At 42.9% G+C, this 16337-nt stretch overlaps 1 protein-coding gene across 2 annotated transcripts in view; it reads right to left on the bottom strand.

The window, feature by feature from the left end:
• The window catches only part of ZNF445 (zinc finger protein 445), a 60263-nt gene continuing 43926 nt past the window's right edge, over positions 1–16337 (bottom strand). Inside the window, exons 2-7 of one of the 2 annotated variants that reach the window (XM_057497251.1) lie at positions 11090–11648; positions 10498–10666; positions 10090–10166; positions 9694–9820; positions 9081–9191; positions 1–8331 (exon numbers count right to left, since the gene is read on the bottom strand). In XM_057497251.1, the coding sequence (XP_057353234.1) occupies positions 6176–8331; positions 9081–9191; positions 9694–9820; positions 10090–10166; positions 10498–10666; positions 11090–11521 (3072 nt within the window). In that variant the 5' untranslated portion in view covers positions 11522–11648 and the 3' untranslated portion in view covers positions 1–6175. Of the gene's footprint in view, positions 8332–9080; positions 9192–9693; positions 9821–10089; positions 10167–10497; positions 10667–11089; positions 15622–16337 lie in introns of those variants that run through there. The other variant, XM_036897131.2, reaches the window with a different exon arrangement.

Here is a 16337-nt window from a genome sequence, read left to right as displayed (position 1 = left end):
TTTTGAGACACTCTTCTTGGAGCCTTTATTAAATTTTAGTTCATTACAAGATGGGTAAGGTAATTGTCAACAGCTAATTATTACAAAACCCATGAGTAAAATCCACTGCTTATGACATAAATTTACACCTATGTGACATGTTTTTCCACAACATAACACTCATAATTTCCTTAACAAATATTCTTGGTGTCAAACATCTTAGTAATTTTTAAGATAAATAATTCAGGAAAGCTGTGCCAGTTATTAGCTTATTTTCTGCTTCAAACTCACCCTTCTATAGATACTTTGAAATGATGGGGTTGGAACTCTCCAGTCTACTCTCCGCTTTGCCAGCTGGTTCCATTAGGTTTGGCCATTAAGAAATTTAAGAGCAAAGCTGCTGTGTTGGAGGAATGTGATAATAAATTTTGTGTGTCAACTTGGTTGGGCCACAGGATGCCCAGGTATTTAATCAGACATTATTCTGGGTGTTTCTGGGACAGTGTTTTTGGATGAGATTAACATTTAAATTGGTGGATTTTGAGGAAAACATATTATTATCCGTAATGTGGGTGGGCTTAATCGGATCAACTGAGATCTGCACAGAAGACTGGCATCCCCCAGGCAAGAAAGAATCCCCCAGCAGACAACCTTCAGACTGGATCGGGGACATGAGCTCTCCTGGGTCTCTAGCCTGCTCGGCCACCCTGCAGATTTTTGACTTGCTAGCCTCCATAACCACATCAATCAATTCCACATAATTTTTTTCCTTATGTATACACACATCCTTCTGGTTCTCTGTGAAGAATCCTAATGCAGGGAGGAAGAGGGAATTTGTTGTTTCCTGTTTCCACTGCTTCTTCACCCCCGTGGTGACAATTCCCTCTGGGAGCAGCAGTTGAATCCAGCTTGCAGTTTGCCAACACAGGATCCTTCTTCAGAGTTCAGACACTAGTGAAACTGATCAAGGACACCTCTTGGTGAAACCCCTCAGATCTCTCATTAACAAACAAAAGCCCAAGGGTCTCAATGACCCAGAGTGTGGGAATTAAACTGGGTAGTTAGAGACTAGGGAAAACGGGAGTTTGCAAACCAAGGTAAAGCAAACTAAACAGACATAGGACTCGTAGTTCTTTCCACAAGGCCATAAACGCTGGAGTCATGTATCCTTGAGATGTTTTGCAGGAACTTAGACCACCATCAGATGAGCCATCTGTTGACCACAAGCAGTAGACCCAGCCTAGGCGGAGCCAGAAAACTGGTAACTAAAATTCTTGATATAATTCCATCACTTCACCACTGATCAGTCTGAGGACCATACCCAAGCTGGTCATGCACCCTGCAACCCTTTCTCATAATTCTGCCTTTAACAACCCTTGCTTGTAAGCCAACAAAGAGATTAGGACCTTGAGTATTAGCTACACATTCTTGCTTGTCTGCCCAGATGTGAGGCAAAATGGAGAGAGGATTTGAAAGCTATCAGTGGTCAAATATCAAAAATGGGGTCAGACTCTATTACAATTCCACCAGTCCTGAGGTGCTTCTCGAAGTTACTGCCTCCATGATACCTTGGCATTTTCTTGCCTTTTTTTGTTCCTTAGATATATGTAGTAAACACTTCTTTATAAGTGCCTATTAAAATAATTGTATGGTTTCGGGCTCCTGATTATAACCTGGCTGATACAAAACCTCTTTGCTGTTCTTAGCAGGGTTAGTATTAACTTCAAAGGTGTGGTGGTTAGTATGTAGCCATGTGCCCACCTCTCCTCTCCCACCTAATAAAATGGAATGGCTGACTGCACATCTGCAGCCACAGGATCCTGTTTCTTAAACGTGCGTCTATAGCTTCTGGTTTGTTACTTTAAGGTAAAGAGGAATTGAAATAGAGCTCATCATTTCCTATAAACTGAATGTCTTGGAGATCACCTATCAATACATGGAGAACATCCTCATTCTTTTTAACTGTTGCATGGGTATTCCACTGTAGATGCATCAGACCAGTTTGACCATTCTACTAACAGCCATTTCGGTTGCTCCCAATTTTTGCAAGTAAGGAAACAAGCCTTGAGAGATTACGTGGCTCACTCTAAGGAATATCACATAAGTGGCAGGTGTCAGAGCCCATGCTTAAAAATATTTTTATTTTTAAATATTTTAAGCAAACAGATTAAAAAAATTTTTTTAAAGAACTCACCACACTATCCTGTTAAATCAACATGCTGGGCTATCTACATCAACTTCTTTAAAGCAAAGAAAACACAACTGAAGCCTCCATGTACCCTCCCTGATTCCATCAACAACTCCTGCCCTGGGAAGGCAGAGCATAAATTTCCCACATCACTCCAATACATTTTATACTCTTGCTTCATACAATTTGAACCCACAGGAAATATATTGTGCAAAACAACACAACACTGTTTACTATATACCAACAATGCTTACATACCAGCCACTATTCTAAGCACTTTACATGCATTATTAACCATCCCCCCACCCGCAATAACCCTGTTAGGTTGACACTGTTGTCCCATTTTACAGAAAAAGTGAAATACAAATAAGTTTAAATAATGTGCCCACAGATAACATGGTACACCTAAATTTATGTAAATGGTATATTGAATGTACTGTCTGCCTCTTTCTCAGCATCACTAATCTATGTTGGAAGACATAACTCTAGTTCATATTCACTTCATGAAGTACCAAAAACAACCCATTTATTTACCTCTTTCTCTGCTGATGAAATTTAGGCTTTCCCAATCTTGCTACCCACACAATGCTGCAGTGAACAAACAGTACTACAATTAAGTCTTATACACATTTCCTTCTTCACATGAGTTCTTCAAGGGTTTTCCCAGGAGCAGAATTGCTGGGTGGTTGAGTATACACAACTTTAGAAGATTTTGCAAATTGATTGACACAGGAGTTGTGGGAGCTAATTTCCACTCCCATAGCAGTGAGTTCCCACCAATCTACATGCTCACCCATGCTAGAGTTTTTAAAACTTTGCCACTTGGTGTATGAGATGGTCTATATTTACTTTTCCTATGCTTTCTACTCTGCACATGCCTCTGTCTGGGCTGACAGTCTGTTCACAAGGGTGGGCCAACCACACTCAACAACTGACTCAAGCACTTCTAATACCCACTCCTCTCTGGGATACCAACCCATCTGGCTCTCCCCAGTTCCAACTTCAGTTCCTTCTAGGCAGAGAGAAATTAGAGCAGGGTTGGAAGAAGGCTGTATATTCTCCAGGCCAGGATCGGGTAGGAAATGAGAACTGGTGGCTGGAGCAATCTGAATCTGTCAACAGGAACCATATGGCTTTGAACCACAAATAGCCGGGTTTCTAACTAGCAGGAATAAGCTTAATGGGGGGCCTCCAGTCAACATTTCACTCAGGGCCTATTCAAAAACTCCAATCCTGACTTAGCTGAACTAAATTCAGTTTTATATTTCTTAACAGAGGCAACTTTGTAAAAAATCTCTGCATGGCAAATGAATAAAAAAGCACCCAACCCTGGTCCTTCAGAATGCTCAATCCTTTGGAAACCCAGACACCACCTAACAGAGTAAGATACAAGTGCCAGAGTGGTGGGGTCAGGGGAGAATCTTAGAGGGATGAGGGTCAGGGAAGGCTGGGCCCTGGTGAGTGAGGACTGAGCCAGCACAAAGCAGTGTGGTGCTCCCTGTGAAGGAAGATGGCTCAGGCAGGGCACACAGGGAAGGGCGGTGAAGTTAGAGCCAGCACTGATTACACTGTTTTGTAGTTAGCTCCAAGTAGTAAGACTTCTCCTCTTCCCAATCAGTATTTACTAATATTTCTGTGATAACCACATTACTCATGTAATTAAGACTATCTAACAACTCAGGTATTGAACAGACTGCATAAGTATAATCCCAAAATATTAATGCCTTATCTCATTATAGAGGAAATTTCTTATTTTTACTTTATTCTTTGTACATTTTTAAATCTGATTTGAATGTTTTGAAATAATTTTATCTCATTTTATAAAAATGGCAGTAAAAATACCCCTTTTGGGGCAGGAACACTGTGAGGTGCCAGGTAGCAGAAGGAGCAGGGAATGAAAATATGGACAGAAAAGGGGTACGTCTATGGTTGTGGCATTGAAGATGTGGGAGCTGCAGCTCTGTGAAGACTCTGGTCCAAGTGCTCAACCACCTAACCCACAGCCTTTGTAAACCATGCCCTCATTCACCAATCCCAGAAGTCAGGTAGCACAGCCATTTTCTCTACTTTTACACAGGAAATAGATACAGATGTTCAGTCACTTGCCTAAATTCATTCTGCCGAGAAAAGGCACACCAAGTCTGCGACCCAAACCTGACAACTCCAAGGTCCTTCCCATGACTCTGGGTCCTCAGCATGTGGGTCTCTGATCCCTGCCCGGCATCTCTCTTCCCCACCCCCTGCACATCCCATGAGACAGGACCACACAGAATCACACCCTCTGTTTTCACCTCCAGGTTGGTCTCTTTTCATTACAAGAAACATCCTGCTCCATGAGTGTGCCCCTACTCGCAGAAGGAAAATGTAGTTTGAGATGTTGCTTTACTATTGGGTGAAACATTTTCTTTTTATAATCTGAGCACTTCAAGGATCAAAAGCAATGATTACTTACATGAGTTTTAGAAACATCACTCCTTTATTTTGTCAATGAACTGATTCTTGCTTTTTGCTTCAACACAGGTGGGTGGGAAAGTGAGAAGGCAATGCCTCCCCCACCAAGATACCTTTCTCCTGAGAGCATCAGACACATGAACTGGTATGTTTGGATTGACTTTGATGCCAGTACCAGATCCAACACATAGAGGCTATGAGGGTGAGGGGGAGCCTGCAGTGTGCAGAAGCTAGAGATGCAAGTGCAATAATTAAGCATTTACATCTGTTGAGAGCTGGAGGTCTTATAGAAAATTCAGACATTGGTAGGGAGTGGGGAGTCCCATTCATGGGAATTGGTAGCAGGGATAACTACATAAAAATCTTTCAGCTATATAATTTGGCTGAGCCCTTGGTTCTATGGTTAATCCTTATAAAATGTAATTCAAATTCATCTCAGAACTGTCCAAAAGCTCCCTACCACCTCTGAGGCAGCCCCAACACTAGAAGGGACCCACGCTGCTCACATGACCTGGCCCACCACCTCAGGGACCCTCTCTTCTACTGGCTCACTCTGCTCTGGACTAGGGGCCTCCTTTCCATTTCCTGAAGAAGCTAGGCAAGACCCCACCTCCTTGTCCCTAGGACCTATAGGGATCACTCCCTGATCTTCAGGTCTTTGCTCAAATTTCACCTTCTCAGTTGAGGCGCTCACTAACCAGCATATTTAAGATCACAAGCCACCTCCCAATCCAGCACTCCGTTTCACTCTGAGTCATTTTGTCTACAACATACATAACCATCCAAAATACTATATACCTTATTTGTTTATTGTCTGTAAAGATCCTCAGAAGGCAGATTTTTTGTCTAATCCAGTCACTGTTGGGTCTCTGGCACACACAACAGACCCTGGCATATGAGAGGTGCTTAGCACATTTCTGTTTAATAGATGGACTGCTGCTGCCACACAGACCTGTGGGAGAAAGATGGTGACAGCGACCGGGAGAGCTCCATCCTCCAGGTGACTGAACCCAGTGGCCTGCTCTCCTCCACTTGCTGCTGAGATAACTCTGTGCCCATTACAGATGTCCAGAGCCATCTGTGAAGACTGAAGCCTTCGCCAAGAGCCCCCAGGAGACATCTGGTGAGACTAAGAGTTCTTGCTGCTGCTTGTAAGGTCAAATAGAATATGCACAATCACAGGCCTAACTCAAATGGAAACTTAAGATCCAACTGGCCCCTTCCCAGCAGTCACAGCCTACTATACCAAACATTTTGTCAAACCACAAAGGGCAATGATCTCTCTCTTTAGAATTATGGAAGGAGACTTGGTTGGGGCAGCTCCAGGCCACTGTGAAAAGGCTACTCCTGGGGCCTGAGCCTCCAGAAGGGTCCCAGAGGACATGTTCCTGCACTTTCCCAGCAGGTAGGATGGGAGATACCGTGAGTTTTAAAATCCTCAAGATTCTCTGCCATTAGCTTCCAAAAAAGGGGCTGGGCCCTTTGTAAAGGTTTTCCTCAATTAAGGGTTCTCTAGCAGGTAGCTAGGAACCCCTCTCCCTCCAGTCAGACCCCAAGCTACTCTTTAATATGGTTCTTCATATGCCGAGCCAAATTTGAAGACCACCTGAAGGTCTTCCCACACTCTCTGCATTTGAAGGGCCTCTCTCGAGTATGAAATCTCTTGTGGCTAATGAGCTGTGAACTCTTGTTAAAAGTTTTCCCACATGTGCTACATTTGTGGCACTTTTTCTGGAGTCCAGTGAGCCTGGAGCTCTGGTCACAACCTTCCTCACAGTCTTCAAGGGGCTTCTCCCCACTTGGTTTTAATTCCTGTAAACTCACCCCTGTGTCCTGGCATGAAGACAACCCAGTCAGGCTGCATTCGGACTGTGCCACCCTGGCGTGTTTTCTCTGATGAACGCAGAGGGTATGCCTTCCGATGAAATCCTTCCCACACCACTGACATTTAAAAGGTCTCTCTTTAGTGTGTATTCTCTGATGATTAACAAGGCGATAATTTCTATCATAAGATTTCCCACAAAGATTACATTTATAGCGCTTCTCTCCACTGTGTATTCCCTTGTGATCTAAAAGACTTCTTTTACGTGTGAAGGTTTTCCCACATTCTTGGCACCAAAATGGTTTTTCACCAGAGAGAATTTGTGGCTGCAGATTTTCAGTGCTCCCACTTTCATGGCACTCATACCGTTTCTTGAAAGAGTGAATTCTCTGATGTCGAGAGAGATTTGAACTCCATCTGAAAGCTTTCCCACACTCCCTGCACTTATAAGGCTTCTCTCTGGTGTGAATTCTCTGATGGATGAGGAGAAACGAATGATTACGGAAGGCTCTGCCACACTGGCTACATTTGTAGTCTTCCTCCATGCCATGATGACTGCTCTGAGGAACTTGGAACATTCTGTCCTGACTAAAAGATGGCTCATCCTCAGGTTTTCTCTTACTGACATGCTGCTTCTTATGAGCAATAAAGGCCGACCGATGAGTAAACTCCTTCATACAGTCACTACATCGGTATGGTTTCTCACCTGTGTGAGTTCTCTGATGATAAATAAGAGATTTCTTTTGAGTAAAACTTTTCCCACAAGGCTGACACAGAAAAGCATTCTCCACAGTGGGGGCAGTCTGGAGCTCACTGCAGTTGGAGGTCTGCCTGAAGTCTTCTTTACATTTGTCTTGATCATAGAATATTTCTTCCTGATGCATTCTCAGATGACGGGTAAAGTTTGATCTCCACCTAAAGGTTTTCCTACATTTGGTACATTTATAGGGTTTTTCTTCAGTGTGAATCCTTTGATGCTCAAGTACATATGATTTACAATGGAAGGATTTCCTACACTGGCTGCAGTCAAAGGGTTTCTCCCCACTTGGGTCTCTCAAATTATCATCAAAACCTGAGCCACAGGTAAGAGCTTCCTCACACTGATTAGACTCAAGAAACTGCTGCTTGACATGGGTTTCCTGGTGCAGACGGTAGGCAGACTTGCGCTGGAAAGCTTTGTCACATAAACTGCACTTATAAGGTTTCACTCCAGTGTGAATTTTCTCATGTCGCACACAGTTTGAGCTCCACCTGAAGGCTTTCCCACACACCCTACATTTAAATGGTTTCTCTTGAGTATGAAGTCTCTGATGACATGCAAGATGGGAGCTATGACTGAAGGTCCTCCCACAGTCACTGCACTTATATGATGTCCCCACTGTGTGAAGATTCTGCCCATGCTGGGGATGAGAGCTAAGGCTGAAGTCTTTCCCACGCACATCCTTTGTATTCCCTTTTAGTCCAGCATGAATTCGCTGATGTAGATTAAACCCACCAACCACGCGTCTGAGCCCTTTCCCATATTCCTTGTAGTCATAATGGTATGAATTCCCTCTGAAGTGCCTGCCACAGCCATGTTTAAGTGATTGCTTTCTTCTGGGAACTTTCAAATATGTAATATGCTTTAGATTAAGACTACTACTTTTTCCTGATTCTTCAGACTCTTTTCCTGTCCTTTGACTGAAATTGGTCTCTTCTTTCTTAATTCTCACTTGCCCAGGGCTTCCACATTGCTCCTTTAACCTGCTCTTCTGTTCAAAAGAGTCTCTAAGCCCTGATCCCTTAGAAACACTTGTTCCACAGCACCCTGGTGGCATAGCTAAAGTTTTGTCTTCTTCCAAAGGTTCATGTTTTAAGATGAACTTCTTTGTTTTAATCTGGAGCTCACCTCCTGAGATAAAATAAAACACAAGAGAATGTACTCTCTTCCCATACGTGGAACTGCAGAAAGCACCAAGGGCCAAAAAAAAAGTCACAAACTTGGGTGGTGAGACTTTTGCCTGACTGCCAATACCTTTAAAAAACAGTCAGGGATAAGACAAAGCTGGGAGGAGTATTCCAGCTGACAGAAAAGGGATGAGGAAAAGCAAGATCAGCACAGCAGCTGGACAAAGGCAGAAATCACATCCCACAGAGAAATAACAAGGGTTGAGGGGGAGTGTTCAATAGCAAGCGAGGAGAGAAATCATCGTACAAGAGCACAGCTGGAAGGCTGGGGTCTAAGGAGGGCCACTGAAAGGGTGGGGGATCGAGTCCATCATGGGGAAAAGGGTCGCACAGAGAGGAGGAGCAGGAGGAGGGTGACAGCTCCTACAAGCAGGAAGAAGGAGCACAGGGGATTCAGCAGGAGTACAGCACACAGTTGAGGAGGAATGTGAATGAATGGAAAAGAAAGGAATGGTGAAGCTTCCAGGTGGGCAAGAACTGTTATGGAGAGAGCTTCTAGGGAAGAAGCAGGGCCAGAAACAAATGTCTGAAAGACCAATTTGGAGGGCAAAAGTCCAGGGTTCCCAACACTGCTAAGGATCTTCCATATAACAAACAATGGAGTAAGTTCCCTGTGATTTTCTTGGTGTAAAAGCCCTGAAGAGAAGAGCAGATGTGGGAGGAGCAGGATCTGGTAGGTTTTCTGGTACTCACCTGCAGAGGCAGCACCTGGATTCCCCTTAGGTTGAGCTCCCTGAACATTCAGGCCCCATGGCTCCCTTGCCTCCAACCAGGAAATCAGAGCAGGTTTGGTGAATGGCCCTACTGCAGAAGAGAAGGGGAGAGGATAGGTGGGAAGGCAGGTAAATCATACAGAATTACTCTCCAAGACCCGCTAAGACCTAAGATCCTGGTAGGGAGGAGGAAAATACCAGGGAGGCAGGTGGACAAAGGTACAGTGTAGGAGGTCCAGATACCATTTGTAAGAGCCTTGGGCAGAGACAAGAGGGGCTCAGAGAAGTCACAGCCAAAAATAACACTGGAATTTTCTGGAGGTGGGAACCACATGACAATCAGTTAAATAAGCCAACATGTTTTGGATGCCTAAAGGGTCTAGGAACTCAACACATGGCTTAATCTGTATAATAAGTCTACATGAGTTATTGTAAACAGGTACTATTATACCTGTTTTTCAAGATAGGTTAAATGATTTGGTTAGTAGTTACAGAACCATGATCTAATCTCAGGTCAGGCCCCTTTCTAGCTACCATAATGAAAACTAATAAGCAGATATAAAGGTGGAAGCATGGGGGTATCAATGCCTTACCCAGAGAAGTCATGTTCCCATAATTCTCCAGCATCACATCCTTATACAGGTTTCTCTGAGCAGGGTCCAGCCATCCCCACTCATCCTGGGAGAAGGTCACCTCCACGTCCTTGAAAGTCATAGCCTCCTGAAAAATACATCCTACACCTTGAGCCTATCCACAGCTCCCGGCTTTTAGGAAGGGGCAGGGAATGGGGCTGGTTCTGAATGAGTACAGGATGGATTTGGTAAGAGTGAAAGAGAAGACCAACACCTAACAAAAGAGCTCTGGGATGAAGGGGAATAATCTAGTCTCTGGATCTCACATCCAGAGATTCAGGATGAGGAGGAGGTGCAGCTACTCTATTAGGCAGCAACACTGGGAAGTCATGAAGGACCAAAAGTCATGCAGCTCACCTGAGGCTGGGCTGTCACTTGGTCTCCTGGGCACCCGTCTCTCTGGGAGAGGGCAAGTGCCTGTGCAGCAGTAAGATCTGAAGAGAAGGAAGAGCAATGAGAGAGGCCAGCCCAGCTCTTGGCACTCTACTGAGAAGCCCACTTTTGCCCCCTGTGCCCACAGGCAGATATGGACTGCTGTTAAACACCCAATTCACATTACCCAGTGTCTGCTGGGAGTCAGGAGTAGGGGGTGCAATGGGAGGAGGACCTAGGCAGCTATGGGTCACAGAATGGGTAGAAAGGACATAGAGCTAAAGGCCAGCAAGGAAAGCGATTCTCATGAGGACAGCCTGTGAAAAGAGGACACTACAGGAAATTTGGGAAGTGTGGCACAAGGCTGGGGTCTTAGAGCCAGGCAGTGAGTACCGGATTGCCCAGCGAGGAAGTCACGCACTCCTGTTTCATTGGGAGGCTCCAGGTGGTCCCCCAGAGCAGAGCTGCTCCTGAGATGTGAAGCAGCGGGCCATATCTGTGCGGCTTGCAGGGCTCCTGTACCCATCCAATGCACATCTGGGCTCTGGGCAGGGGCTGGGTCCTGGTGAGAAGAAAATGTTGTGAGATGGGCCCCATGGGGAATCTGAAAGCAAATTCAGAGAAGAGGCCAAGTGGCCAATTTCTAAAGGGCAGAGGCCCAGGTAAGCACAAGCTAGGCCCTTTATCACCTATACAGGCAGAGGGGAGAGGAGGAATCCCTTCACCCCTTATCCTCCCTGGCCTCTAATGTAGGCCTTGGGGAAGACAGTGTTCTTGGAGATGAGTCCTCTGGGAAGGCAGGAAGGGTTGCCTGCTAAAAGGTCCTCGGTTTAGGATCCATTTCTCAGCTGTTCAGGTGCCAAGGGAATGAGAAGACTTCACCTGCATTCCTCAACAATAAGGGTTCAGAGGCCCATCTCACCCAGACAAGCTGGCTCATTGGCAGGCAGAGTTCACTTGGCACCACACACTTGTTCATACTCACCCTCCATGGCTTTCCATCAAGGTCTTCCTGCAGCTCTTCCAACAGGGCCACAGCTTCCCCACTGCTCTCAGGGTGATGCAGCTGCACCCAGGTCCGGAGCTCCCCAGGTAGTATGCTTAAGAACTGTTCCAGGACCAGCAGCTCCAGGATCTGGGCCTTGGAAAGAACATCAGGCCTCAGCCACCAGCGGCAGAGCTCCCGGAGACGGCTCAGGGTCTCTAGGGGCCCAGAAGATTCATAGTAGCGAAGCTGTCTGAAAAGCTGGCGGAACAGCTCCTGGCCAGGACGGTTGAGTGTCTGTGGCCTGGCAGCCTGCACTGAAGTATAGCCTTCATCATCTTCTTCTTTCTTTACCATCTGAAGAAGATGCCCTCGCTCCCTTGAAGCCTGGGCCTTAGCTGGACGGACAGCATCCCACCTGCCTGGAGGCATCACGCCTATTCAGGATCTACCCAGTTGAATGTGACAAAGTCTTACACAGGCTGTCGCTGCTGGGAAGTCAGGAGTATCTTTTCAGCATTGTAGTGGACAATGCCACTTTCTGGGACATCGGATGTCACTGGCAAGAGATTGAAATAACCAATATTACTGTTCAGGAGAGATGTGAAAATGGTGGCACAGCCAGATCCTGTAATTTGCGATTATCTATGGATGCATGAACATTTGCACAGTGGTGTCTGCCAGTATCAAGGAAAGCAGGGCTAGATTGTCATATATTCAGGTAAACTAAGAAAATATCCCAGAATACAGTAAAAGGTAGGGGTTTATATGCTAAAAACTACAAATGGCTAGTGGAAGAAATCAAAAAAGATCTAAATAAATGGATAGACCTACCATATTCACATATTGGTAGATTCAAGATAGTAAAGATGTTAATTCTCCCCAAATAGACACACACAGGTTTGGTGCTATTCCTATCAAAATCTCAGCAAGATTTTTTGCAGATATAGACAAGATTATTCTAAAGTTTATGTGGAAAGGCAAAGAAATTACAATAGCCTAAACAACTTCGAAAAATAAGAATATGAGGAATCAGTCTGTTCAAGACTTACAGCTACAGAAGTCAAGACTCTGTGGTATTGGTGGAGGAAGACAGACATGAAAAACCTGAAATAGACCAACACAAATGCAACAACTGATATAATATCAAATGTGATTTTACTAATAGTAAATATTTGAAAATATCTCAAGTATTCAAAAACAAAACAAATGCTAACGGGGAATCCCCTAAATGATTTTGTGATCCACCAAAGGGTTAAGAACTATAATTTGTAAGCTAGTAATCCAGCTTTCTACTCAGCTCTATTTCTTTTTATAAGAAATTCATTTTAAATTAAAATTAATCATAATTAGAGGCTAAGGGGTCTCCACTTTCAGGAGACAGCAGGCTAAAGTGGAGAGAGTAGAGAACATGCGGGCAGACCTGGGCTCAAATCCAGCTTCTGAATTATTAACTATACGACCTGGACACACCATTTTAACCTCTTGAAATCTCTGTGGCCTCACTGTATAAAATGGGGGGTGGTTGTGAGGATTAAAAAAAAAACTACCTAGGGAACATTTCAGCCTCTCAAAGAATGTTTGTTTCTTCACACCTGGGGAAGAAGCCTGTGCAAAGGAATCCACCCCTGCAGGTTTGCCGAAGTGATTTTTGGTGTAAAAAACAATTCAAAGGAGGAAGGATAGTCTTCTCAATAATTGCTACTGAAGCAACTGGACATCCACAGGCAAAATGATGAAACTCGACTTAAACTTTACATCTTATACTAAAATCAATTCAAAATGAATCATGGACTTAAATATAAAACTATACAACTTCCAGAAAAAAATGCACAGATGAAAATCTTTAGGATCTAGGGCCAAAGAACCCTTAAAATCAATACTGAAAATATGATCCATAAAAGGAAAAACCAGTAAACTAGACCTCATCAAAATTAAAAACTTCTGCTCTGGAAAGACCCCTGCTGAGAGAATAAGAAAACAAGCTACAGACTAGAAGAAAATATTTACCAACCACATATCTCAAAAAGAACTAGTATCTAATTATATAAAAAAAACTCTCAAAACTCAACAGTAGGAAAAAAGCAAATAATCTTATAAGAAAAATGGGCAAAAGACATAAAGATACATTTCACCAAAGAGGACATACAGATAAATAAATACATGAAAAGATACTCAACATGATTAGTCATCAGGGAAATGCAAATTAAAACCACAATTAGTTATCACTACACACCTATCAGAATAGCTAAAATAAAAAAGTGACACCACTAAATGCTGTTGAGGATGCAGATAAACGATATCACTTATACATTACTAGCTGGAATGCAAAATGGCAAAGTCACTCTAGAAAACAATCTGACAATTTCTTGCTTTCTCAAGCCATTTTTAAAAGACTAGCTGTGGAGCCTGTCTTTGTCGGTCCCTCCCTGCTTCTGACCCACAGATAAGGGAGGAGACACGATGAGATATGGAAGATCTCAAAGGACCAGCCAGGGGACTCGAGGCTTAATAACACAAGAGTGGTGCTGAGAGGGCACCGTTCATATTTATTGAGCAAATAAATGCTAACATTAGAATTCTGTGTGGGGGACTTAATACACAATCATTAACTCTAAACTTAATCCTCGGCAGTCTCCAGTCTCCTGGGGTGTGACGTCTTATGTGGTATTGAAACAACAGCAAGGGCAATTAGGTCACAGAAACTGTTCTGGTCTTGTTTGTTTTGTTCTTGATCATGTATCAGAAATTACAGGAAAAATAATGAAGTCATATATGATTATACATTTGATTTCTATACTTGATTTATATATTAATCCCACATTTCCCCTTATTTTTTTAATAAAATGTTTAAGTAGTAGGTAGGCATAATAAAGATTACAGTTTCTAATAGAAAGGTTTTTGACACAGTTTATCTTTTCATAAAAGACCATCTATCTTTTAAATCTCGTGATGTAAAATAAAGATGGAAAGTAGAGTTGAGTGCAGTAGGAAGGCAAGTGTAGGTGGTCAGGTCTGTGCCTATAGACTAGGTATTGATCTGAGCTAGACAAGGGCGACAAAACAGCCATGGGTGCAGGAGATTTCTCTCAAAGCTGCGGGGGGTGAGGTTCTAAGCCTCACCTCTGTTGGCCCCCATTTTCTCACCTGATGGCCCCTCTGCGACTGAATGTGCCTGTCTTAGGTTGTTCCTCCCTTGAGGAATCTTACCCGTCTCCAGCTAACCAGCCATCTTCCAGGGCTATACAGAGAGGTGTAAAGTTGGTAAGTGAGAAGCAATATTCTTTGAAAAGGTTAGCTTTTTACTTCTTTACAGATTTATGCCCCATGGCTTCTATGCCCAGCACTTGTCTTGAGGTATCTTTACCAGCTGGAAGGATTATGATACACGGTAATTTTAAGTATGAGGCACAAATTCTAATAAAGGGCTGTATTTAGGAAGGAAAAAGAAAAGCTATGGAAGTAGCAAAGGAAGAAAATATGAGATTATTTCTTTGACATAACTTCTTGTAGAGTAATGTAACCATGTATAGGTTTTAACAAACTACTAATTAAATTACGTACACACATTAACAGAACAGGAATACAGATACATAACAAAAGCAGAACTACAATTACCAACCATATCCAATGAAACCAAGAAAACCAGTTAGATAACCCAGGCATTTGTGAAAACTTATTAATAAAATAATGAATATTGTCTAAATGATTTTGAATAGTTTGAGAAAAATCAGGCAAATTAAAACAACACATTCCTGGAAACTGTTCACACCCTGTAAGTTCTTTTAATATCAGATAGTCTATAGTAACACGATACTGGAGTACTGCAATTCGCACTTACCCCAATCCTCGAATGCGTTCAGATAATATGGAAGCAGTCAAATTTGTCTTACTATATGCACAAGCTAACTTAGATACTTCATTCTGCATTCAACCGACAAGTCCAGGAACTGGCAGGATGAATGCAGCTGCAACTGCAACAGATGTGGGATCTAAAAGTTTCAAGTTGTCGTCACAATCAGACGGCAGAGCTCAGAGAAATCTTTTACGACTATTTCTGGGATAATCTTTTAGAGTAGGAAGGATGCATCCCACGCCACATTTACTTTGATAATGTGAAAATAGGGCTTAGGGTGTGGACTTGTACCAGCTACCCTGACGCTAAGGTGAGCTGGGTTGTTGTCTGTTTGTTAGGGCTGTTTACAGTGAAGTCACAGGTTATGCTGAGATACCCTTCTTTATTTGTGGAGCACTCAAACATTCCAGGCCAAGTTGCTTCTGGCCCCTTGAGCTTTAACTGATCTGACTCTAGAGCTTAACATTACTCACATTAGACAAAGCCAAGCATTTTTCCTTGAAAGATTTAACAGATAACATCAACTTAAATGACTTTAGGCAAACTTAGGCAGCTGATAACCATAAGGACGTGTCTGTTTTTAGTTCAACTTAAATTAGCATTAATGTTTAATATCTTCTATCAAAATTTTATGGAAGTTTTAGAATGCCCAATTTTTATAAGCGCTTGTCTTTAAATTGATTTTTATTAATACCATCCATAGGTAGGAAAATATATTTCATGTACACACTTAGACACACAAACATACAGATTGAGACGTAATGACTACAGTTAACAAGGGTTTTCATAAGAGAACATATACACAGACAAACTGCTAAAAAGATTTCAGTTACTAATATTCAGTTGCCTTCTTTCTTTTTAGCTTATTTGACTAAAAGTATTTCAGTTTTCAAGAATACACTCTAAGGGCAAGCAGTTTACATACCTGGGTTAAGATTTAGATGACCCTAGACTAACAGAGCAGATGAAGGCTCTGTACTGATAGGGACTGTGTGTGTCTAGGGGACTGGGAATGAAATGCAAGTACAATTCTAGCACCAGTTATTTAAAATCAGGCTGTATTGCAGAAGATAAATTTCTTCCGTTTCAGGGAGTCAAGTTCAAAAACTCCCCAATTTTTGAAGATAATGATGAACCCAATAAGTAGAATAGATTTTCACTAAAAAAATTTAGAAAACTAGTTCCACATTGTAGTCTACAGAATTTTTGACCATTTCCCTTCTTTACATCAAAAGATATTTAGCTGGGGGGGGCTCAAGATGGCGGCATAAGTAGGGTGGAGGAAATCTCCTAAAACCATACATATTTTTGAAAATACAACAAATACAACTACTCCTAAGAGACCAGAAGATAGAGTACAACAGCCAGGCTACATCTGTGAGAACTCGGCAT

The sequence above is a fragment of the Manis pentadactyla genome, chromosome 1 (assembly GCF_030020395.1).
Source record: "Manis pentadactyla isolate mManPen7 chromosome 1, mManPen7.hap1, whole genome shotgun sequence".
NCBI classification, from domain to species: Eukaryota; Metazoa; Chordata; class Mammalia; order Pholidota; family Manidae; genus Manis; species Manis pentadactyla.
The sequence above is the reverse complement of the archived record's forward strand: the minus strand, read 5'-3'. Positions and strand labels throughout refer to the sequence as shown.